A 26,294-nucleotide genomic window follows, 5' to 3' on the forward strand; every position below is an offset into this window, starting at 1 on the left:
TTCTGAGTGCAAAGTTAATATGGCGTGCCTTCTGTTATGATCACATACGGCACCTGGAGGCATGGGAGATATATAAAGCCAGCATCAAAGGCACCTGCATCAACTTTAAGGACGGGGACTCGGTCGCGCATGCATGGAGGTACCTGTTCGAAGAATTCGAACAGTGCCGGGCGGAGGGGTGAAACGTGACACGTATGTTGTTTATTTTACGGGCAACACTGTTCTGGTGGTCTGGTGGGGATGACCATTAGTTCTCAACCTGAAGAAGACCTCGGTGGAGGCCGAAAACATTAGTTGGTTCTCTATCGTATACAACACTGTGAAAGGTTTTAGTATGTGTCTCTGTTACACACTACAGTGTTATTAGAAGAAGTCGTTTATCGTGTTACAGTGAGTCTCTGCAAGTCTTTATAGGATGCTGCGGTAACAATTTTAAGGTACTCTAATGGCATTATCTGGTATGCAGTTGGACCACAACTGTAATCATCTGTCTGAGACATAGCTGTATGCTGAATTTTGCAGTATTTGGACAATTCTGTCTGGATGTATAACTTCTACAATTATATTCATTGATAAAAATTTCAGTCCAAAAGTAAATTGCAAGAAAAGTTTTTAAATCCATTGTATAACAGTTTACTATCTTTTATATCTTCATTTTAAATTTACATAAGAAATTGATTATGTAATTACAATATTTAACCATTAGTTTGGTCAACTATTAATTATGAATTTATCAGTTCACACACAAATTTAAAAATATGTGAAATTTTATAAATAAAAAAATATCTTAGTTTTATATCAAAATATTTTCCACAAATTCAAACTTGTGCATTTTTTTCATTTGTCCAACTAAATGTCATTTTTGTCTGTACCTATTTTATATCTTCTATCATAACAGATAGAATAAAACTTACTAGATTCAGTGAAGAAGTATCTTCAATTGTTTTTTATATTGATCATAATAATCCATGCAGTAATTGCATGAGCTTATTTCAGTTAGTGATGGATTTGTTAGTTTTGAATATATCTAAAAAATAATTAAGATAATTGATTATGAGACTATGTTCTTGTCTCTTTGACCAAAGAAATATAACATTCTGCAGTTCTAGTTTTGTCATTTTAAAAAACTATTGGGTTGAAATTCATAAATATCTTTACAAAAGGAAATTTTCTTTTGCTACTATATATATCTGACTGGATTGAAATATCTGATAGACATTCATATCTCTCTGCTGATGCATCATTAAGATATTGTTTTTAGTTTTAGTTTATTCACTTATGTCAATTTAGTTAGAATGTTATTGTTATAAGTATAATTACAATTAATATATTCCACAACTTTGTGACGAATATATTCATATTTACTATAAATTAAATATGTGAAAATAATTAAGAATTGTATTTTCTCAATTTTTTGTTTTAATTCTAGACAGTACAGCTTATGAGTTTGGACCAGATACTGGAATCATCACTTTTCTATATCCATCATCTGACGAACCAGATACAAAGAGTGATCTGTTAGCTTTAGGATTGATCACAATGAGTAAAAATGCAGTTCTTGTAAGAATTGATAGTGGTAGTGGCAATGATTATATTGAAGTTGAAATTGTAAGCATTAAAACATTATTCCATATTTCTTTGATATTATTATAATATGTCTTTAAATATTTGTTAATTTTCTTTAGTTTTAAAAATCATTACTCTATAAGTAAATAATTGTTTATTAAGTAACTAATTATGACAATTATACATTTAGTTATGTATATAGTTAATATATAATGATTACTCATATATTTATTTTATAGGTTGATGGATGTGTTTTTGTAGTCTATAATATGGGTACAGAAGATCATCCCATAGGTGAACCTAGAGTTCAAGTAAATGATGGTCGATATCATGTAGTGCGTTTTACGCGTTCGGGACCAAATTCAACAATACAAGTAGATAATCATAATATTCGGTCTAAAAATCCACGTGGTAGGTATATTTGTGTATAACTGATTTTTAACTATAACTATTACTTATATTATAAATGTTTATTTAAATTATTTTTGTTTTTATCTCATTAAAATCTCTGATATTGAAATAAATCAAAAATTTTTTCTATGAATTTTATAAATTATATACAGTGCACTCTCATTTAATCATTAGTCTAACTAATTATTGCACAGGATTGTTTAATTAGTGAAAAGTTCAGATTAGCAGAATTTTATATTAAAAAAAGGAACCCAAGGACTAAAAATACATAAATAAATAAATATATTATATATATATATATATTTATTTATTTAAATTTTTAAAAATATATGTTAAAATGTATAATACAGATTAGTTTTATAAATTTGTTATTTCAAAAAGATGTATGATTAGTCTCTGTGTTTTGCTGAGGGCATTTAATGGAAAAAACTTTTCTTACAAAATTTTATATCATCATCATATGGTGATCAGGTATCCTGTTTTCAGAAACCCACTGAATGCAAATGTTAAAACTGACTCATTTATCTCTTTTTGAGTTTCTTTCTCAGTCTTTATCTGTCATCATCACCCAGTTGTGAAACAATGTTATAATTTCCAAATTGTTAAAAGTTCAAAATTCCTTTTCTTATTTTATATCCATCCAATGAATGGTGTTCATTGTTTTTATAATGAAAACCATTTTATATTTGGATAGAACAAATTAATACAGTATGTATCTATCTCATCTTAAAAATAAATATACTATATATAAAAAATATTCACAATTTAGAAGAAACAATAAAATGTCTTCATATCCTGTCCTCTCACAACCTCAGGAACCAAAACAGTCTTTATAATATTTTTATATATATTTATTACTTTCCTTGGCCATTTCATTAATTAATGTATTAATTGAAATATTTTAAATAAATATAAATAAGCACCACACATGCAGAAAATACAAAAACTACATGTAGTTTTTGTATATTCTTGTTGGATTTTCTTACTGAAATTTTTATTAAATGTACTCTTTACATTCGTATATTTGAAATTATATCCTAAATTTCAAATATCTTAAAAATGAATACTCATATAAGACACTATACAGGTTATAGACACAAATATTGCACCAGGCTACATTTTTCTTTTGCTACATAATAACTAAATGTAATTTTACTGGAGTATAGGTAATCAGTAGTGGGTTATTTGTTGGTGTAGTGTCTAGGAATCACTGACTGATTCAGACTTAGTGTTGGGTAAGAATACTAAGGGCTGCACAAAGGAATAGATCACACAATAACCAATTCTAACAACTGTTTTTTTTTTTTTTTTTCCCCCTTTTAACACTTGGCTGGAAGGCTTACACCTATAATCTAATCTACTTATTACTAGGAATACAATGATACTTAAACTAACGAAGATATTTACAATATTTACAGTGACGAGCATGTGTTGATATCCATTAATACACTGATCATTGATAGCATTAACTCAATGTCCGTTGTTACTACTGGATCGCAGTACACATTAATGTCTGGCGTTAATAACAAACACCAAACAAAACTGAACTTGGGTACAGGTTATTTCCCTAACCTTCTCCAATTCCACGACAGTCTCTGGACTTGTAATCAATTCTTCTCCTGATGCAAGTGGATTCTCTTCTCAAACCAAAGTCCGCTATATCGTCCTATCCTTCCCGTCATACATGGTGACCCTTATCACTCACAACTTCTTGGTCAGGATCTACAGAGTCTTCCCCATGAATAGTCCGAAGAAAAGCAAAAAGGGTGCATACACGTGTTGTGCCCATGGTTTTATATTTGCCGCCATCCTGGACTTTCTCCTTAGTCACCTGGTGTCATAACCACCAATCCCGATCAAGCAGGCAGCAGCCGCCAAAGGTGGCACGTGACAAATGAAAAATTTTTCACATAGCCTAATAGCACGATAAAGATAAAAAACCCAATACAGAATGACTACGAATTACCTAATATATAAATGAGGATGGGAACAAATTAGTGACGGAGCACTGTTATGTCACGCGAGTGTATGGCCAACGAAAGGACAAATTTACAATAAAACAAAACTTTAAGTTTAATGAAAAAAAAAAACAACAATCAATAAAACACTCTTTCACCTCGCGTGATGATACGCAGGATTCTTTTACAACTCCGACTCGAAACCTCACACGTGTAGGCGAAGGAGTAGACAAAAATAACAAAGGGAAACACGTGGTTCACACACAATAAGCGCGACAAATTTATAACGAGTTACAAATAAGATATTCACCGGACTATTACAAACAAGGATTAAAACTAACTTACTTGCTATAGAAAGGGGAAAGAAGAGTTAGATAAATATATGGAATTATATATAAGAAGGGATAGGGGGTACCCAGAATAACGATGTGTCCTCGAGATCTCTATTTCGCTGAACGAGCCGATCCTATTCTTTCTCCACGTCTGCTCCATCCCAGCTCCACACCAAGAATGACCGTTACTCCCGTTCTTTTGCCTCCGGGTCTTTTTCTTCTTTTGTCCTCCCCCTTACTTCCAGGGAAAGGACTGCCCCACCCGCAAGGAAAGTGAAAATAGAAAGATCGAGAAACAAGGGAGAGACAGAACAAAGAATTGAAGGATTAATATAAGGCTTATAACTATCGCGTATATACAAAATTATGACGTACCGCCACAGCACTACATTGGTTTGTATGCCATTCACCCTAACCTCCTTCTCATGGGGGCAAATCCTATATCAGGTTCTATGCAAGATACTGGATAATTTGAATTATCCAGTATCTTGAATAGTGCCTCAAAATATGTACAAAATGTTTTTTCTCAGTAATGTATTCAAAGAGGAAGTGGCTGGCCATCATCAAGAAAATGAATGACAAAACTATACAAAGCTTCTTTGCATGGCTTTGCATGAATAGCATCTAAACTAATAAACAGTCCACCATCTATGCTCCATTGCAATGGCATTTAATTACTATGAAGCAGAAGTGAGATATAGCCTAGTTTAATGTTAATGTCTACACTCTGTATATGTGAAAGTCAAAACAAGCCAAACTTTTAATATAATTTTTATTACATCAATAGTATAACTATTTACAGGGGATTACCTTCAAAACAAGCACCTTCTATAGCTACACACTTCTGACAATATTCAAAACTAATTACTATACAAATATACAAAACCAATTATTACACCAATTATTAAAATAGTCTTGCGGCCCATTCTGCATTACCTCCTTGAGTGCAATTGTCACAACACATTTCATCTTTTCTGATTTGATTCTGTGATCCTTTAGTAGCACTTTCATTTTGATGAAGACATGCACATTTCAGTCCAATAGGCTTTCATGTCTTTGCTACATACAAATACAAACACACATACATGCTGTATTAATAATTGTAATACCAAGGCCATAATTTGCATACCTGTCAACTTAGAAAATGAAAATTTGGTTCATCATGTTTATAAGATAATGAAAAAACAAATGAAATCATGAAACAATTTTTAATAAATATGTATCAACTTATGATAAACCAAAAAAAACAAAAAATGTTGCTAATTAAATAAATGCCTTCAAGATTATTTAAGATTATAGAATTTTTCTACAGAGGTTTCTTCAAAATTTTAAAAATTTATTCTTACAAAATAGGATTTAGGATTCCAATAACCAAAACTGTGATCCCTAAGTACTAAATTTCAGCTAGTATAAATTTCAATTAAAATGGCAGATGGTGTTTTTACAATCTTAAAAAATATAGAAGAAACTAAGTTGTCTTAAATTCTGTCATTTCCAAACCCCAGGAACAAAATAGTCTTTCTTTGCAGAGACAACCTTTTATTAGAGGATATGACTCTTCAAAAATATGTAAAACAGTTGAAATGTTGATAAACGAATAATTAAAAATATACCATCTGCCATTTTAACGGAAATTATGTATTATTTTAATTATTGGTTTACTTTAACTGTTTTACATATTTTTTCAGATGCATAACCTCTAATAAAATCCATTACATCACCAGCTGCCATAAATAATCGGGCTATAAACGATTAAAGATTATAAATAAATTTGGCACTAATAAAATGTTGTCTCTGTGAAGAAAGACTGTTTTGTTCCTTATGTTTGAACATGACAGAATTGAAGACAACTTAGTTTCTTTTATTATATATTTTTTAAACATGTTGTATAAATTTATCAAAATCAAATTACTTAATATCTTTATTGAAGAAATCCAAAACATCATATTTGAATTAATGCAAAGAATGGAATAACTAACATCTTATACATCCTCATTAATTAAAATTCATGTTAGTTCATCCATCTTCCCACTTTCCAATAAATTATAAAAATTACCAAACTTTTTGAAAATTTGAAGATTTCTATAAACTGTACCAGACAGTAATATTTATAGTAGTAAAAATATGCACTTGAACATGTTTTTAAGAACATCTTTAAGAGAATATATTTAAACATTATTTGAAATTACAACATTGAAAGTCTAAGTTTAAACTTAATTTACACTTACACTTACAATGTTGTAATTTTGATTTTATTACTCTTCACAAAGTAAACAAACACTCCTGATGGTGAGGTAGGAAGTTCAAAAATACTTATGGCTTGTGAGATTTAATTTAGCTTCTCAAATAAATCAGGATTTCATTAATAATAGAAATTTAAAATTAGTCTTGGTTTTAAGTTTAAAATATTTTATTTAAAAAAATCACATCCTCTATTTGAATAATATGCCTATATAGAAATGTATATAAGAGAAATTGTAATACTGCTTAATTGCTAGATGGAATTGAAAAATAGAAAATAATTTACACATTAGAACAAAACATAATTTGTTTCAATGTGTAAGTTATCTAATGATCTAAGTAGTAATAGCTATCAAGATAAATTAATTTAAATTGATAAGAATTCATAGCATATATTCTTTCACATTTATAAAAAAAAATCTATTTTTAAATTTTCAAAAATATTTGTAGGTCGACAATTAAGCATCTTCAATAATCATTCCAAAATTCAAGTTGGAGGGAAAAAAAATGCTATTAGAGATAGTATAGACAGACCTTTTCAAGGTGTCATCACAGGTTTAGTATTTAATGGAATCAGAATTTTAGATATGGCATCAGAAAATGATCCTCGCATTACCATTAAAGGAGATGTTGAGTTATTAATGTCTCTACCATATAACATGCATCAGCAACGAAGTATTCCTACTCAAAATGAAATGCAGCAAGTTAGTCTAAAATTTATTAATGTGTATTTTTACAAATTTATATATTTATTATTCCTTTCTCTAACTATACCATTTTATTTTAGCAATCAAGTACCATTTATGATAGTGATGATCTAGTTTTTTCTGGAGGTGGTTCTGGATGCTGGGATGATGAAGATAATTGTGATGTAACAGATTTTGGTTCAGGTAATTGAATATTTAAAAGCTATGAGTTTATTTATTCATTCATTCATTTTTTTAAATATTTAATTACCATATTTTTGGGTATATAACTCACAGGTTATCTGTATTTAAAAGACAATTTTATAATGATAAAGGTTATATGCCAATTTTCAATTGCAATTATGATACTCATACTTACAGAGTAATAGCTGCTCCATAGGCACACAGTATATATAATGGGTGGATTATGTGATAGTGTTGTTTACATTTTAACAGTTTTTTTGTGGGTATACACCATCCTGGGGTTTTATAATGCAGTAAGTTATACACATGAAAATATGGTACATAAATTATTTATTTAAGAACTTTTTGCATGCATAAACAACATATATAGAAATATAACATACATTTAAAAATTATTATTTATGCAAAATTTGAATAAATCATTATATCTTATACATTTTTATTTAAAATGTATAGCAAAATGTATATTTGATGAAATAAAAATGAGTGAAGAGATACAAATCAGCTGTTTGCATAAAAATCAAGCCAATCGATTTATATAAGGATTTAATATAAAACTTAAAAATGTGAAAAATTTAACCAATTTTAAACATTTTTTATTTATTTACCATATTTACTCGCATATAAGACAACCTCGCATATAGGACAGAGTGTACCTTTAAAGATCAAAATAAAGAAAATTAGATTTATTAATACAATTCTAATTTTATTTCATTTAATCACAAGTAAAATATCAAATGAACATAAATCCACACATTGTCCTGCAAAAATTACTGGCATTTTAAACTTCAAGGAAAAATCTTGTAAAATTGACAACATAATTTGTTCAAAAGCTGGACAATCGGGAACCTTTTTTTGTCAATTCTTAACAGTCGAATCTATTCTCCATCAATTACACTTACAAGTTTCTCTGAATTCTGATTTCCGAATAATCATCTGTTTTCACGTGGAATGGATTAAAACTTATATTGGACTCCCGTGTGATTTTGGAATTTCAATCTGGAATTCAATTCAAAAGCTTTACTTTTCCTATTGCTATTCATCTTTACTCTTGACAATGTATAAGAACAATTCAAACAACCCAGATAAAATACTTATGTTTTTAAATACAAGAGGGCATCTGGTAAAAACTGCGAATACATGGTTCACAAAAATTATTTGCAAAAACACAAAGAATCTTTTGCTTGCATGTGTAGGATGACCTAGTAATTTGAAGCTGTGATAAATGAAAAAAAATCTCATCTTATATGCAAGTAAATACGGTATATTGTGATCATAAATATCAGAGTAATATCTTTAATAGATATTACAGTAATATCAGAGTAATAGATAAATTGTATGAGGATAAAACAAATGAAATTTTCAATTCCTGATTTTATAATATTAAAAAAGTCCAGAATTTATTTTATGTAAATCAGTATGACCAATTTCATTAGCATCTTATTTCATTATTGTCACTATATTTAGCTGTTTCATTTTTAATAGCTATACATTTTGGAATAATTCAATCCTCAATTATATACATATTAAATATCCCATAGCTCTATGTAATAATTTTGTGAAATCCCTCAATTATATATTTTTCTGTGTAAAATACATTATGACATACTGTGTATTTCTACATTATTAAAATAGATACAAACAAACAGGTTCATTCACAATCAGTTGTCATATTGACTCATTGCCATAAAAATTAATGAACCAAGGAGTTGTCATATCGCTGTGAAACTTGGCATGCAGATAAGTCTCAAGCCGATATGGAAATGATTAGAATTATATCATGATGGCTCATTGCGTAATGTCAGCAGAGAACATTAAAGTGCTTGGCCTATAAAAAAAAGCATGCAAAGGCATCTTTTTTGTAGTTTACCTGTTGCACAGGGACACTTCATCTCTAGAGATGCCTTTGTCACAATTGAAGACCATATGAACAACTAGCTGAGTTTTTTGGGATTTTTGGAGGTTTATGTGAATCATGAGCAGACTAGATCAACAGCGGGCAACCCCAGCCCGCGAGCCAGCTACGGCTCGCGAAAAGTTTCTATCCGGCCCGCGAGATCTTTAATAGATTATTAAATTGGAAAAATAACTAATTAATAGTTATTTTTCCAATTCTTTGTAATTTTCGAAAACGATAAGAGAAATAAATGTAGTAATTAACTTTTTATTTATTTATTTCATATTTGCAGACTAAAAAAATTACAAGTCACAAGAAGGCGTCAATTGACTACTACGGCCCACGGAAAAAACATAAAATTTATTCTGGCCCATGTTATAAAAAAGGTTGCCCACCCTAGACTAGATTTATAACTTAACCCAACCGATAGGAATTTACTGGCATGTTTTTATGATAGTTCTGTATAGTTGACAGGAGTTTTAAAAAAATCCATTAAAATATTTGATATATTTATTCTGCATTTATTCTGCTCTCCCATCTTATATTACTTACGGATTTCAATGTTAAACCGGTGATATTACGATTTAGTATGTCCCATCTGTAAGGGGATGCAGAAAAAACGTGTACAATTATAGTACAGTGTTAAAAAATTAACTGTTACTTTGGCAGCATCATTTACAACCAAATTTAATGAATGAGACGTACAATGGTACAGAAAAAGCTCTAGAATTTATTTTCCTTAAATTTACGATTTATGTATCGGTTGTCATAAAAATTTCTTTCCACTTCTTTCCCAAGACTACAGATATTCAAGTACAAAGTAACCGGTTTCAACTTATTTCTACTTAAGAAGTAGTTAAATAATTAAGCGATTAGGGAATTAGAAACATAAATAAAACCCTGATGAAAGAACCAAAATTTTACTTAAACAGAAGCTTAACTGAACCAATCTCTTGCCAAGTACAGTGGGGTCTGATCTCTTCATAATATTAGATGTAATAAAGACAGAAATTTTTCCAGTTCAAATTTTTCCATTTTTCCATGAGAGTGACCGAAAAGTTGTAAATTTTGGAAATTTCCGCAAACACTTGGTCCTAAAACGAATTAGTTAGAAAATGAATGACGGACAATCTGTTAAGTTTAACATATTTAGATTTTTACAGCTATGGTGAAAAACGTTTAAAATCTACAACAACCCTGTCGCGTCCTTTGATATATACTAGTGATGTGACAAAAGAGGCATTTGACATTGACCGGTATCGGCACCCTCAGGATTTGGCATGCACACACCTACCTGGACCATCTCTGATTCCATTCATTAGTCACTCGTAGGGAGCTATTTGACTAAGTGGATTGTTTTAAGATTTAAAAAGTAAAGAATATTTTGTTATTTTTATGTACGTTTCTTCACAAAGTTATATTTATAAATTTCTTTAAAAGTATATTCATACAATTGAAGAATTTTTTGTACTAGGTATGTATATTCATCACACATTTTGTTTTACCAAGTAAGTTTTTCTGATAATTTTAATTTTAGCCCTTATATCGTGGCTAGTGATTCAAAAATTTATTTTAAAAAAGTTTTGGCTCAAGACCATATAATGAAAAAGAAAACATTATTAAAAGAGAAAGACCAATGTCTAAATTAAATATAAATACGTCAACAAAAAAATTGCGACATTTTGACGATAAAATTTATGACAAATGACGATTCTTTCGTAAAATTGAAGCAATTTGGAAATCAAAGCAGAATAGAATTTAACATTGGTAGACAATATAAGATAAATATTGAAAATTATAACAAGATAATTATGATTAATAGATATATCTAAATTAATAGATGTTATATGTTTTTTCTCAAAGCAAGAATTGGCATTTAGAGGGCATAGGGAATGTATTGAATCTAATAACGGAGGTAATTATATTGAACTTTCTTATTTATTAAGTACATCAGATAATCTATTAAAAATACATTTAAAGAAGTATATGGTTTTTACTGGCTTATCGAACAAACGAATATGAAAGGGCCCTGATGCGCAATTAATTGATTGCCCCTGTAAGTTAGCTTCTTACAGAAACACAGCTTCCCTATCATCAAATGTCACGGTATGCCACTGTAAAAATGTATTTTTTTTTTTTTTTTAACACCACCCTTTTAAAAAGCCTCTGTGTGGAACTGTTCAATATACAACTTATTATAAAAAGACCTAAATACTATATGGCATAATATAGGACACTCTGAAAAATATTTTAAAATTGCCTACCATTTTGCCCATTTAAAAATTTTTTTGCCACTTCAAATTATTTATCACCACCAGCTTTACTTACTAATTAATGTAGGTGCTGGTAGCCTTATCAGTTTGGGGTCTGGAAAGCAAAAGCACTATTTCTAGGTGACAGATTAGTTAATCTGTCACCTAGAAATAGGAATCATTTTTTAATAATTTTTTAATGAATAATTCCAAATAACACATTTGATCACAATGCTTAAACAGTATTTCACAGATTCTTTAATATCAAAATTTTTATGCTTTAGTGTACTGAAAAAAGATCCAAGTGAAAAAATGTCACCCCAAATTTTCTGTCAATTGGGGATTTCCAGATTGGGGATTTTTTTTATAAAAAAAATCCCCAATCTAGAAATTCTGGCTAGCATTGCATGAAAACTATCTTCAGTTCTCAACATCACTTTTTGCTTTCCTGTCCAAACTTTCTGCATGACGTCAATGACATTGCTAGGTAAGGTGTATGGTACACGGGAATCCTATTGCACAGGAACTAGACATTCTGTTGTTTTTCCAGAAGTGTGTTTTGTGAGTTGATTTCAGTGTGGAATCAACTCAGTTCATTTATATATTTTAATATAGCAAAAAGATACATGTAAAAGATATAAACATAAATATATAAATTAAAAATGAACTTTTTGATATATTTTTATATCAAAAATTCATTTATATATTTTCATGTAAATATTATTGCCCAAGATTTGATTTTAATGGACTTTATTGTGAATTATATTAGTGGCATAATTGCCAGAGAATGCTTTTATCCATTTTGCATTTTATTGTGGAAGTGCAGCCTCAAATGAAAGATTGTCTCCATAACTGAAAATTTGTTTTGGAAGTCACTGGTATTTGTAATGACAGAACAAGAAGACAGTTTTGTAGTTTCGGTAAATTTTATTTATATATTTTAATGTAAATACTGTCGGCCAAAATTTGATTTCAATGACATTTATTATTAGTTATATCCAGGTCTATTTTTCAGCTAGAGTATGTAGTATGCCATACCAGCAGATATCATGAAAAAGTATTGGTAGCTGATATATGATACTGGTAGTTGATCAGTAAAAACAATACTATAAGTTCAGTAATCATATATGCATACTGCTAATAATTTTTTAGAAAAAGAGCACTGGTTATATTAAACGTCTTAATACATAAATTCAAAATACATAGTTGATGATCTAGTTGTTTCAAAATCTGAATTTAAACTCTGAGAAAAATCTGAGTTTAAAATTTTCCATATGGCATAAATAATAATAGATCTGGTTGCTGTGTTAAGTTTAGACAAACATAACAATATTTAATATATATATTATTTAGATTATTGACTTAACACAAAAAAAAAGGCAATCTTTACTAAGATGCATCACAAATCTACACATTCCCAATAATTCACATGTTAATATCACATATTTCCAGCTGTCATAAGAAAAGAATCTATGTTCATTGTTCAAATATACACAAATAAATTCAATATATCACTGTAATAACAAAAGCATTTACAGAATTATCAAGTATTCCAAAATAATTGTAAAAAACAATGGAGTCAGACTTTTTTCTATTCTTCTTACATAAATGTAAAATACACAAAAAAATTATATTTTTCTTTCACTTCTGACTTATGGATATTCTATAACTTTAAAAACTTTCTAAAACATTATATCAATAATGAATAAAAAAGATTAAAGTTAAAAAGATAAAAAGAAATCAACTTGCAGAGAAAAAACTTTTATTTACATTAATAATAAGCTCCCCAAATGCATTTCACCTATAGAAGGTCTCTTCAGTGGGGATCTCTCTTATGACTGGATCTACTTTCAAGAACTCTCTTGAATCGATCGCGATTAAACCTCGATTGAAACAGTCGAGAGAGATCACACCAAGACATACTCCCTGACCTTGCTCACAATCTAGATTGAAATGCTCGGTGCAAACGGGGTATAAGGCCCTAGTTTAGTAGTATTACAGAGTATAATACGCATATTTTAATATATTTTTTAAAAAAAAAACAAACCCACTGAGAAATGTTCCGTGTGTTTAACAAGGTTCGGGAAACTGAACATTTTAACAACGGGTTCGCCCGAACCCGTTCGGAAAACTTTAACAACGGGTTCGGCCGAACCTGTGCGAACCCGCCGAATATCACCACTGCTTATAACCCCCATTTCCTTCTTTTTCTACTAACAGGCAATATATTAATTATATTCATTTTGTCAACAACAATGGTAATATTTTCAATTTAAAACATACTTTCAGAAGTGAAATATTTGTTATTTGTAGAAGTATATTCTTTTGTACCATTATCACCTTATTTTTTCTTGATTTGTCTTTCAAGCTCACTTTTCTATTAACTTGCAATGAATTATTGATTAGAGTAGTGCAGCAAAAATGATGCAATGATCTTTTGCTACTTAGAGTTTCCTCAGGACTTATAATATAATACATTGTATTTTTAATAAATTATGTTATTTTCCATTTACTTGCTCTGATAAAGTTGCCAGATTAAGGCTTGTCCAGATTTATGTCAAGACATTAATTACAAGACAGATTTAATAGAAAACTGGAAAAATGTATTAAAAATCAGGAGGGTGAGTAATAGACGGCCGGATGGCCGAGCGGTAAAGGTGGCAGCCTACCGCTCTGGGGGACCCGGGATCGAATCCGAACGGGTCGAATAATCCCCAGGAATTTTTCGGGGGGTGGTCCGTTCGGATATGTAGGGCCCCGTCCCTCACCACCCGGTCGCCCCATTGTGGGCCTGGCCGAACCCATAATGGGCCTACTAAAAGAGGCCCTCTTAGTGCCCACAGGGCGGAAAGAGTTAAAAAAAAAAAAAAAAAAAAAGGGGGTGAGTAATAGAATAGTAATTTTGACACATGAGACTTCCAAGTTAGAGTTAATAGTAACTGTGACTGGCAACACTGTTGATGTGCAAGAACATAAGATGCCACCATTTTATCAATCTGTCATCATTCCAGCAGTGTTATCTAATTTTTGACAAGTAAGGGTATAAAAGTGATTGACATCCATTGGAATATGCAGGTACAGTAAAGAGACTACTTGTACATCTGGGTGAGACTCTTACAGTTCAGTTCTAGGTTAAAACAACTAGTTTTGTGGAGATTCTCCACAGCTGGGACTGCAGTGACTTACGGAAAATTTTTCAGAACTGTAGCCATGTTTGAACCTAGAACTCTACTTAAATATCTGAGTGTAATATATGCAGTTGTCTCTTTACTGTTAGTGCATTTGCCAATGGATGTCAATTGATTTTATACTCTCACTTGTCAAAACTTGGACAACATTATTCTGTTCTTCCTTCATGCACTCCTGGAGGGAGGCATTGCCATTTTATCAATCTGTTGTCTTATGTTCATGCATGTGTGCATTGTAACTGGCAACACTATTGCCAGTCACAGTTACTATTGACTCTATTTAGAAATTTCATTTGCCAAAATTACTATGTTGTTGCTTGCTCTCCTGAATTTTAATGGCAATTTTCCAGTTTTCTATTGAACCTGCCTTATACTTTGGTCACCCATTTGTTGACTATTTTAATGGTTTTTTTTTTTCCTTTTTTCAGGCTTCTTTAAGAATAACTCAAAAATATTTCATGTATTATCCTCTCTAATTACCATCTTTGCTTATCTAGACATTTTTTTCTTATTTTTAGAGCAAAAAATTTTTTTTCATATAGAGGTTCTCTATTATGATTTCACTTGTTTTAAAAAATTTATTTATAACATCTTTTAGTATGTGTTTTTTTATATACATTATTTTAGTGTATTTTGTTATATGTTTCTGTTAGTTTTTATTGTTGTATCTACTTTCTTTTTTATTTACTTTAACGTAATTGCTTGTTAATTAGGAGACAAACACTCCCTGTATTCATAAGACTATTTGTTTATTATTTTTATAAATAAATTTGTTTATTTTTATAGTAAACATTTTTGCATTCTTCAATATTATTAAATTTAGATGGAATGTTGATATTTCATTAGTAATATTTCGAAGTACAATTTTATAATTTTTTAATTCTGAATTTATCTAATAACTTATGAATTGCATGATTTAGATATATCTGTTTGCATTATTCATTTCATTAATATACATTAGCATTATCTAATGGTTATAGAAAACCATTATCTGATTATCAACAAAATCATTTTATTTAGTTGGTAGGATTAATCAAATATTTATGCATCATACTCTATTATATTAGTTTTTGTTACCAGTATTGAACTGAATCTGAGTCCATGTATTATCCAATATTTGCATTAAAAAACCAATGCCAGTTATAAATAGTATTTTAGATAATTTAAATTAAAATAATTTTATTATCAAAAATTAAATATTTCTGATTTACTTGTAAAAAATGAGTACATTAAAATATTAGAGAGTACTGAATTTGAGTGCAAAATATACCACAATAAATAAACTGCAGAATGTAGAAAAACATGCAATAGCAAATAATGACAAAATTAACAATAAATGTACAATGAAAGGATGATTCTATTTGTTGTATATAACATGCTAAAGAAATAATTTTTGAATAATCTTAAAGTTATCAACCTTATGCTAAAACAGTGTTTCTCAAACTATATTTTTGTGAAAGGATGTAAGAGGCTCCATGAGATGAAAATACATATTACTGGAAAAAATTTATTGTCAGTGCTAAATTTGCACACTTGACATTCAACGTTAATACAAACCACTGATAGCATGCAGACAATCCAACACTGCTTCATTCCAAAAACTTTCAAACAGAGCAATAATTACTGTTATTTTATTTTTTGATTTACTTTTCTATCTCTACTAATGAAATATTGTATATAATTTTTAGATTACCAAAAATTTTAGCTCAATTTTGATGGAGATGGGACATGGACAGGTAGAGGTTCCTCAGTAGGTTCTATAGTTTTTATGGTGTTCCCTATTCCCTATGTTTAAATAGCTTGAGAATCACTGTGATAAAGCAATGGCTGGTTTTATCATTTATTCCCAATTATGATCCTTTCCCTGTTATTATAAACACTAAGCATAAATGAAAATACTGTATTTTTCAGCTCAATGTTCAATGTCGGAGATAATAAGATGGAAGAGAGACTTTTTGTTATTTTATACACAAGTGTCAGAAATATTAAGAAAACCTTTTACTTACATAAAATGTTAGCTAAAGTGATCTTTAAGCAATATCAGAACAGTGATATTGCTTAAAGATCACTTTTAGATTGACATACTTTCTTACAAAATTCCATTTCAAATCTTAATGCTCAATCTCAAATGCTCTTATTCATTTCAGACAAGGACCAAAAGTCCATCTGTATGTCTAAATGCTATAAAACAAGCATCTTTTCTTTTGCTGCTGCACTGTTTCCCCACAAACTATATTATGAATTATTTGATAAAATGCTATTAGGGTATTGTGCAACAACCAATATATTTTTAATACTGCTTGTTATCACATTGTATACTGGTATTACAATTAATATTCATTAGAACGCTTAATATAAAAATATGATGTTACATTACAGGATGGTCATAAAGTCAGGAAACAGCAGAATATATATATATTAAATAATTTAGTGACAATAAATTACAATGCACGATCTGCGCTGTGAAATTGCATTAATGATGACGAATAAAATAATAACCGTTTTTCCAGACTTTACAGTCATCTTCTATCAATTATAATTTCTATAAAAAGCTTGTTGCAAAAATAGTTCATAAATTGTGTTCAATTCAACTGTAGATTGTTATAAACGATAATATATATTAATATAAGAAGTTGCGAACAACTTGTAAGATGATGAAAAGAAAATAAAAATTACTTTTGAATCATCTTACAAGTTCTCAACATTTTAAAACGGAAAATTTTACAGATTTATTGATGATAATTTTTTTAAGTGGCAAGTAAACAAATAAATCATCAGGTAGAAAACTAACTAATGAATAATTTCTCCAATAATAAATGAACTTATGGAAGATGTTTTTTTCAGGGGACGAATTAATTACGCCAGTGTACATTCCACCAACACCAAAGACCATTCCGACGACTACCACCACCACTCCGAAACCGACATACATGGTAATCGGGCCAGTCAGAACTGACGACATGGCGTGCGACGACGAAGAAGATTGCGAGAGCGAAAACGGATCGGGTACGGGCGAACCGGCCGTTTCCGGTCCGACGGTCGTCCAACAGGTCCCCGAAGTAATCAAATTTACAGAGGCTAAATCGTCTCCTCGCCCTTCGCAAGTCACCGTTTACAACACGGGATTGGAAGAACCCGTGGAGAGACCTTCGATTCCACAAAAGCCGACTTTCACCACGACTCTTCCCATACCCGTCGAATCTACCACTCGCCTCTCCATATACGAGGTTCCCATTCCAGAAATGCCCGCCATAGGGAAAGATCAGCCGAAACCCCACCACAAAACAAAGAGATCGGCCGACAACACCGCTCTGGTTATCGGAATTATCGCGGGAATTTTGATTATTATCGTTTTTATTGCCTTAATAGTATACAGTGTATGCAGAAGATCACTAGGTGCGTATAAGGTAGACGAAGGGAAAACTCTACAGTATCCTCCCGCAGTTTCCGAAGCACCCGTACCCCCACCCACATTCCCACAGACTCAAATGAACGGTAGTGTGAAAACGGCAACTAAATTAGCCAAGAAAAAAGATCTGAAAGAGTGGTACGTGTAGCTTTAATAATCCACATTACGTTATAATCGAATACTCGTCATCTGCTAACAATAAAATTAAAATTATATAATACAATAAAATAAAAAATACAATAACTTGTGCTAACAGATTCACTTTAAGAACTAAAAAAAAATGCTTGGGAAATAATAAATTTGTGATTTAATATTTATTAAAAAAAAAAACAACAACAAACACGAAAACAAACTATAAGGCCGGCAATCAAACTAAATCCGGAGGGAAACGAGTAAAGAAGCACGTCACCGCCGTTATATCCGTGAAGTGTATTATCATTAAAAAATATATATATTTAAAAAAATATACAAAAAAGAATTCATTTTGAATGTCCCACTTCGACAGACCGTTGTTTGTTTACATTTGTTGCCGTGGATCAATACTAAATACATTGTACTTCCAGAATCTAGTATCGTAGCATATCTTGTTTATCATTGTGTAAACATTAGAATTATAATTGTTACGTTAATATAAACCAATTTTGTAGTTGAGATAAAAGTTGTTTAATACAGTTATAATGTCCTAAAAAATCCACATTTCATCTTTGGATATAAGAAGTTTTCCTCGTCGGAACTCTAAAGATGCGACTGCATTTCCGTTGAAAGTATAAATTGCACACGAAACTGCGGTGGTTTATATATAAATATATATAAATATACATATTGATTTTTTAAGTTTGTTAGCAAATTATCCTGTGAGATAAAAACAGGACCAAATTTGTACATTTTTTATAAAATCTTCTATGTTATTTACGTAGTGCTTGGAAGTTTTATTTTATATAAATATATGCTTTAAAATAGGAAAAAGTAATTAAAAAAATCAATGGCAGTAGATGCAAAAGAGCATTGAACTAAAAAAAAAAAAAATACTACACCCAAATCATAGAGTAACAAAGGCAGCTATAGATAAAACTTATGTGACTATAATGTGAACCTATATAAATTCTTAGCAAAAAAAAATGTTAAAAAAAGATCTTTGTGTTGTCTGTTTACTGGGCACAGTAATTAATATTGTACATTTTTTTTGACAGTTTAAGAACACAATGAGATTTATCTGAAATTATCTACCAAAAAATCAAATTTCATGATCATTAAAACATTTCATTATTTCATGATGTTGTCTCCTTTCATTTTTTTAAAACACAAGTTTAATTACTCTGTTGAATCGCCGTTAAAACATTAAAATTTCAGAATTAATATCGAGAAATTCCTATATATAAGTTATATTTCTTTTGTTTTCGACGGATTTATAAATAACATTTCGGTAATGATTGAGAGAAAAGTCTAGCGACCGGTTAGTGACATTTATTGATCCAACTTAACATTGGTTGCATTTTTCTGCACTTTGGGACATTGCCAAGTTCAAAATGCTATTTCTGAAAACTTTGGACAGAAAATATAAACGATTAGAAAAATTCCCTTGTCGTGTTCTATATAAATCTACGAAAATGTAGTTTGGGTTTTTTAATGTACGTACGCTTCTTTAATTAATTATTTAAAATGTAATTATTCATTAATTAAAATAATCCAAATTCGAAGATACATCTGTACAATTTCTTATCGGATTTGATAAATAACAATAGTAATTAATGTTTATTGCCAAAATAGACAATTACCAGTATAAAAATTTAACCTGTATCTTTGATAAACAGTTTCTCTAATGGCGTTTAAAATTCAGCATTTTTATTCATCTTTATTGAATTGCTAAAATATAATATGAAATTCTCTTGCAAGCAAAACGCTTTTTTTGCCGAAAATTACCGGATAAAAATGTTAATTTATAAAATAAATTTTGTTCATAAATGTTAGTCAACAATTTGTCTATACTGTGACGCGTAGATGCAGTATCAATATAAAACAGCGATAAACTTTCTGATGATAATTAAGTTTAACTGTCTAAACGTTAGCCGATTGCCATGAAAGTCGAAACGACACAATTAAACTTAAGAATTTAATTAACTGTATTGTATGGAAAAGTAATTAAGTGATTGGAAACGTCACCTTCCAAAATATAATATTTATTCTTTTTTCTCCAAATACAATGTTAAACATTCAACTCGGAATTACTCATTATTATTATATTTAATTAATCCTTAAAGTCTTAATGGAGGACGTAAGAAAATAATAATTTTTACTTTTTAAACTTCAGCTTTAAGGACGAAGAAAAATAATTGTAATCGATTAACTTTATTACAATCTATCGCATCGTGTAAATGTAATATTTATTATAGAAATATGGTTGGATTTAATTCGCGAAATTGTCACGAAAAATATTTAAATATTTAATGTATATCTATAGAAAATCAAAACAACGTGCACTAATTACAGTTGTTACGTGGAGTAACTTTTATACAGTATACACGATAACGATTTATTCACGATTTTTTTATAGCTCGGTTCTAGTCATAAAAGATAAATCTGTCTCATTTTAGTATATTTTATTTTTATATTTTTGCTTAATTCCGGAAACAAACACTAAATAGTATATATTATGTACAAACGGAAACGTTTCTGGCAGCGAAATATTAATATATACAATCGTAATTCATTGCAAAGCATTATTTTGTAGAAAGTTTTCAAACGATATTGAACAAAAGATAATCGAACAATAACAACAATTTGGTTGAACACAAATAATTTAATAAATATAACGAACATTGAAGTACGGTCACTGCTTGCCCGTTTTCAGTAAAATGCGTTTAGAAAACAAATTACGCGGCATTATTATCGTAACGTAACTTATAATGAAGGATAGTTTATTGCCTGGCAGTACACAGTTTCTATTGAGGTTCGGTTTGTTTGGTTACGACAACGCCACACCTGGTGATCTGACGAGGAAGATGCCTCCCGAGAGGACTTATGAAAAACTGGCCCCATATGGGTGTTACAAACGGAAAACTCCACGTGACCAACCCGTTGGAGAGGAGCGAACCGTCGACCGAGTGCTAGTGTTCGGTGGTTTTATCCACTCGGCCACTGGAGAGCCAGTTTCTATTTAGCAACTGTTTGCTGCCAGGATGAAACGGAGAGCGAAAGAAAATTCAACTAGAAATAAAAACAGTTTGGTACACAGCGTCCATTACGCTTATACTTTACAAACAAATCTGAAATTTCAAAATATCTGCTTTCGTCGACTGAATGTTTTCGGACTGTAGAAATAATGTTGTAATTATCTATAGCATAATTTAACTTCGGCTAATTGCGTTGCTATTTTATTCTGAATTATGCAATTACTAGAACTCGGAGACATTCGTTTACAGGTAAGATTAATGCTGTCGTGTGAAACGGTAATTAAAACTGCAACACGGTGCATCCGAATTTAGAATTCCGAATGCGATGTTATTTAAATTTCGCGTGATCTACTCTAATTTACTGTAATTATATACAACTTAAGCATCCGAAAGTACTTTTAACATAATTTAGTTTCAGTAAAGGTACGATAAACTGTTACGTGTTGGACGTACTAATTCCACTTCTATAGTATCTTAATGGAAGCGATTAAAGGACAACGTGTGCGGGATATTTATCGACTTATAAATTATAATAACCGATAAATGACATTGTTTTCCAAATAAAATTATCATTTTTACTTTCTAAAACAAGAAAAATTTAATTACTGTAATATTATAAAAACAGATTATCATTTGTTTCTGAAACAAACAAACTTATTTCAAATTCGTGTTTTGTCTTAATATCCAGTCAATGCAGAATTCTATCCTAACTTTCAATGGGCAGTTAAACGAGGAAGTCGTTTATTATTATTCTCTGATACAGACATCACTGCAAGTCAAACCAACAGCAATGGGCAAAATCGAGTACGGTTATAACAGCCCATTATGAACAATTACATCGTATAATCAAATCTGGTAATTCAAGTGAGCAGTTCATAATCGGACTGTAGTCGCGTGATAAAATTTCAGCTTACCATTGTGAAAATCCAGATTCAAATTCGGTCCTAACATCCATAATTTATTATGGTTTGGGTCGAGACATCGTTCTCTATTCTTCATATTTTGGGCCATTAGAAAAGCCTGCCCATAATGGGCGAAATTATGATCGGCCAAATAGCGCTAATATGCTGGAGTTTCAATGTTGATAAATCAACTAATTATATATGTATCCAAAACAATAACGATAAATGAAAGATAAGAAACAAGTCCGAATCGAATTATTAACATAAAAATTAAAAAAAAATCTATTTGACTTGAATCGCGATCCTTTGTGGCTACTAAACAGTTTCTTATTTCCTCGTTAGTTTACTGTCTTCGACAGGGATCAAGCAATATCTAATGGGAAACGTGGGGCAAAATTTCGTAAACGGTAGCCTTGCCGAGAGAGCAGAGATACTGTTGCTTGATTGAAAGTACAGGTACTGTACAGTACATATATCACTTTCATAACAAGGACTCAGATTCTATTCTTGCTGATTATACCATTTTTGCCTGTGTAATTTTTATTATTCATCGAACGGAAATAGTTGACAGCTATCATTACCATCATTTTGAAGCAAGCTCAATACAATCCGGTTTTACAATGACGTATATTTCTTTGATGGTCAAACGAATTCCGTGTATTATCCAGATACTGTACCAAAGTTATTTTTTTTAAATCTTTCCATTCTATGGGCACTAAGTGGGCCTCTTTTAGCAAGCCCACAACGGGGCGGCCGGGTGGTGAGGGACGGAGACCGACATATCCAGACGGACCACTCCCTGAAAAATTCCTGGGGATTTTTCGACCCGTCCGGATTCCAACCCCGGTCTCCCAAAGCGGTAGGCTACCACCTTGACCGCTCGGCCATCCGGTCTACTGTACCAAAGTAGCCAAGGAAACTAATACCAAAATAGAGTCAAAGAAAGCGAAGAATTCCTGGATATAAACTACGAGCAATTTTATAGCTTATTGTCACATGATAATTTAAATGTGTTGAATGAAAGTGCAATATGGAATGCTTCTATTAAATGGATTCAAAGCGATTTTTACTTTCCCGGCTCTTACATATAACAGAGGGAAAGCATGGCGGTCGATCAAAAAATGACCCCACCCCAAGATTTTTACATTTTTGGACTCGGGGACCTAGAAACGACGAGAAATGCAAAGAATTCGGGGATTTTTCCATATGTACGGATGTTAATGTGTGCGGGGTGGCACGATTTTGTTCACCCTCTGAAGTTTAATAACTCCTGCGCTTTTCTCCGAAAATTTCAGGGAGATTTGTGTATTAAGGGAATTGATGCTATTAAATTTTGGTGGTTAAAGGTCGAAGGGTGGAGAGATAATGGGAATCGTGTATCTCCAGTAGGATCGGACTTAATGACGATTTTACTGGTTGTTAGCATTTATAATATTTTTATAAAACCTACCCTGAAAATTAAGGTTTTCGCCATTTTATAATAGTTAAAAATATAAAAAGTTTTTTAATAAAATATAATAGATTACCGGTGCCACGCAGGCAATTTTAAATGTTGCCAAGAAAGTTAAGCAACTCGTTGCTGGATTTTCATCATAGGATTCAATTCGTTCCCTTATTCCTATTGTGATACCATGTCAGGATCGGTTTACTAGTGAAAACAAACATCAGCCAGCTTTACTTTTCATCTTTATTTACATATTAAACAAAGAATCAAATAATAAGAAAGAGAATGTTAAATAATCGGAAAAATTCATTTTTAGTAAGATCCAAAAACTCTAGAAAACTGCTGTTTGTATTTGGAGGATAAGGGTTTAAGTTTAATTTACCTGTATACGGCAAAGCGACACGTGGGCGTATCTCGGGAGGATTTTCTGTGGGAAAGTGGATCCGATGTAGGTGTTACAGATATGAACTATGAAGAAAACCCGAAAAACTCCATGTCCGTTGGCGAAGCGTAAACCCACGAGTTGTGTTCAGTGGTTTTATCATCTCGGCCATTGGTGGGCCTTGGAGGCTAAGGAATTGCAATGTATTAAATTAGAGGTATGAGAGAACGTAACACATGAACAATCTGTTAAGGGGGTGTCTCCCGGAAGAACTTTCTATGGGAAACTGACTTCTATTTAGGTGTTAGACAGGTTAAAAAAAACCGGAAAATTCCACGAAGTCAGTTCATTGGTCCGCGACCAACTATAGGCGATCCGTGGTTTTATCCCCTCGCTACTGATGGGCCGATCTGAAATTTGCAAAGTAGCAGCGTGTTGCCGAGAAGATAGTGGACTCTGTGTGTTTTCAGTACGAACAATTTAAATCATTGTCGGTGTCCGTCCTGCAGGGGAGTCCGTACACTGGAGCACGTGCCCCCCTTTTAGTCTCGGTTGTCCTTTTTCTAATCTTCAAGGGGCCCAAACAACAAAATTCATGACTTCTAGCCTATTCTGCAAATATAAAAGAAACTAATGAACAATATTTGTCCATTGACATCGTGTTGTACGGCTAATGTTGACAAAAACCCCATTCCTTGCTTTCAAGGACAAGTTAGCCCCGAATACAACCAGCGCCACCTTGTCGATGTTGAATCATAGAGCTTGAAGCTTCTTGCGTAATGTATGATGCCCTTTTTTTACAGCTTGTGTCCCCTCCTTTTTATAGTCTGCAGGCGCAGCTGCCGCACTAACACTGTGTCCTAGTTTAAGAATACAGACAGATGCAGAATCTAAAGCAGGGGTCCTGAAAGTGATCGATATCGATCCCAGGGGTCACTAAGACATTTTCAGAGGTCGATTAAAAACTTTATTAAAAATTATTAGTTAATAGGCTATGCAAATGGAGTCCAAGATGTAAATTTACATACTAAGTAGATTTTCTCTACGAAAACGGTATGTTAAATAAATAAATCTGATGAGCCAGTATTACTACTACTAATAGTAGTAGCAAAAAAGGGGGATCGATAAGGTAGAGAAATCCTTGAAGGAGTCGACAGTCAAAAAAGTTTGGGGATCTAAAGGAACAAATCGCCTTGTAACGGTACAAGCGTTTGATACGTTTCCACGACGATCCAAATTGAAGTAATGCCTGAATATACGCTTCACAGCAACTAAACAATCGTTATTTTTGAAATAAGCATCTATCGCGAAGGCGCGTTGTTCTGCGATCCACGGTTCCACATATGGAAGATGATAGAACGATACTATCATCGTCGTTTTCTTTCACGAAGACGACGACGACACGAAAACGACACCCTGGTCCACAGCTGACAAGTCACCAACAACAACCACGGACTACCACCCACTCGTCCCGATACCATCATCTGGCACGTAATGTTGCTAATATCATCGTAATTTGAATATTAATATACGCTATAAATGCGGCCTCAAGTTATCATCATCGTAGGCACTGTTTATTTTTATTTTTGGAATCCATTATGAAATGATATTAAAGTATTGGACAAAAATTAAATACTGAATACGAATTTTCAAACGAGATATTGGATGTAAATTGTAGATACAGTAGAGCATCGATTATCCGACTCAATTGGGGACTGGAGTTGGTTGGATAACTGAAAAAAACGGATAACCGAAAAGTATGAAAAAATACATTATTAGTATAATATATTAGTATAGTATATCGCTATTAACCTACTTCGCGTTGAATTATCATCGATGTTAAGCCTAACAATTAAAATTAATAATAATAATCGTCGCTATTGTATCATTGAAAATTATTTTTTTATTTTGCACAAAATAAATACAGAAATAAATAAAAATAGAAAATTAAGCCTGGTTTAAATACTGGCCTCCCTTTCATGGTCAAGTCAGTGTTACCAGCTAAAACACGCAAAAATTTAACAAAAATAATATTAAAGTAGCCAAGACATAGCTAAATATTGTAGCACCACATCACTAGCCGACAATTGAATTTGCCGACTAGAACGCGGTCGGTTAACTGATGTGACGGTTGATCGGGGGTCGGATAATCGATGCTCTACTGTACTACTACTACTGCTGATACTACAGCAGTAGTAAGAGGGCTCTCTGTTCCTGATGTGTCTTGCCCGACCCTCACTATCCGGCTGCCC

At 31.5% G+C, this 26,294-nt stretch overlaps 2 protein-coding genes across 2 annotated transcripts in view; one reads left to right on the top strand and one right to left on the bottom strand.

The window, feature by feature from the left end:
- LOC136969519 (neurexin 1-like) overlaps nt 1-19,418 on the top strand; it is a gene marked incomplete at its 5' end in the record, with an annotated part of 109,063 nt that extends 89,645 nt beyond the window's left edge. The window contains 5 exons of the mRNA XM_067263698.1: nt 1,430-1,608; nt 1,806-1,977; nt 6,959-7,212; nt 7,296-7,398; nt 17,580-19,418. Coding sequence (XP_067119799.1) covers nt 1,430-1,608; nt 1,806-1,977; nt 6,959-7,212; nt 7,296-7,398; nt 17,580-18,292 — 1,421 coding nt within the window. The remainder of the gene's footprint in view (nt 1-1,429; nt 1,609-1,805; nt 1,978-6,958; nt 7,213-7,295; nt 7,399-17,579) is intronic.
- LOC136969541 (tubulin-folding cofactor B-like) overlaps nt 1-26,294 on the bottom strand; it is a 389,641-nt gene that overhangs the window by 164,442 nt on the left and 198,905 nt on the right. The gene's annotated exons all lie outside the window — the stretch shown is intronic.

This window comes from Centruroides vittatus, unplaced genomic scaffold (assembly GCF_030686945.1).
Source record: "Centruroides vittatus isolate TY-2023 unplaced genomic scaffold, ASM3068694v2 contig_18, whole genome shotgun sequence".
NCBI lineage: Eukaryota > Metazoa > Arthropoda > Arachnida > Scorpiones > Buthidae > Centruroides > Centruroides vittatus.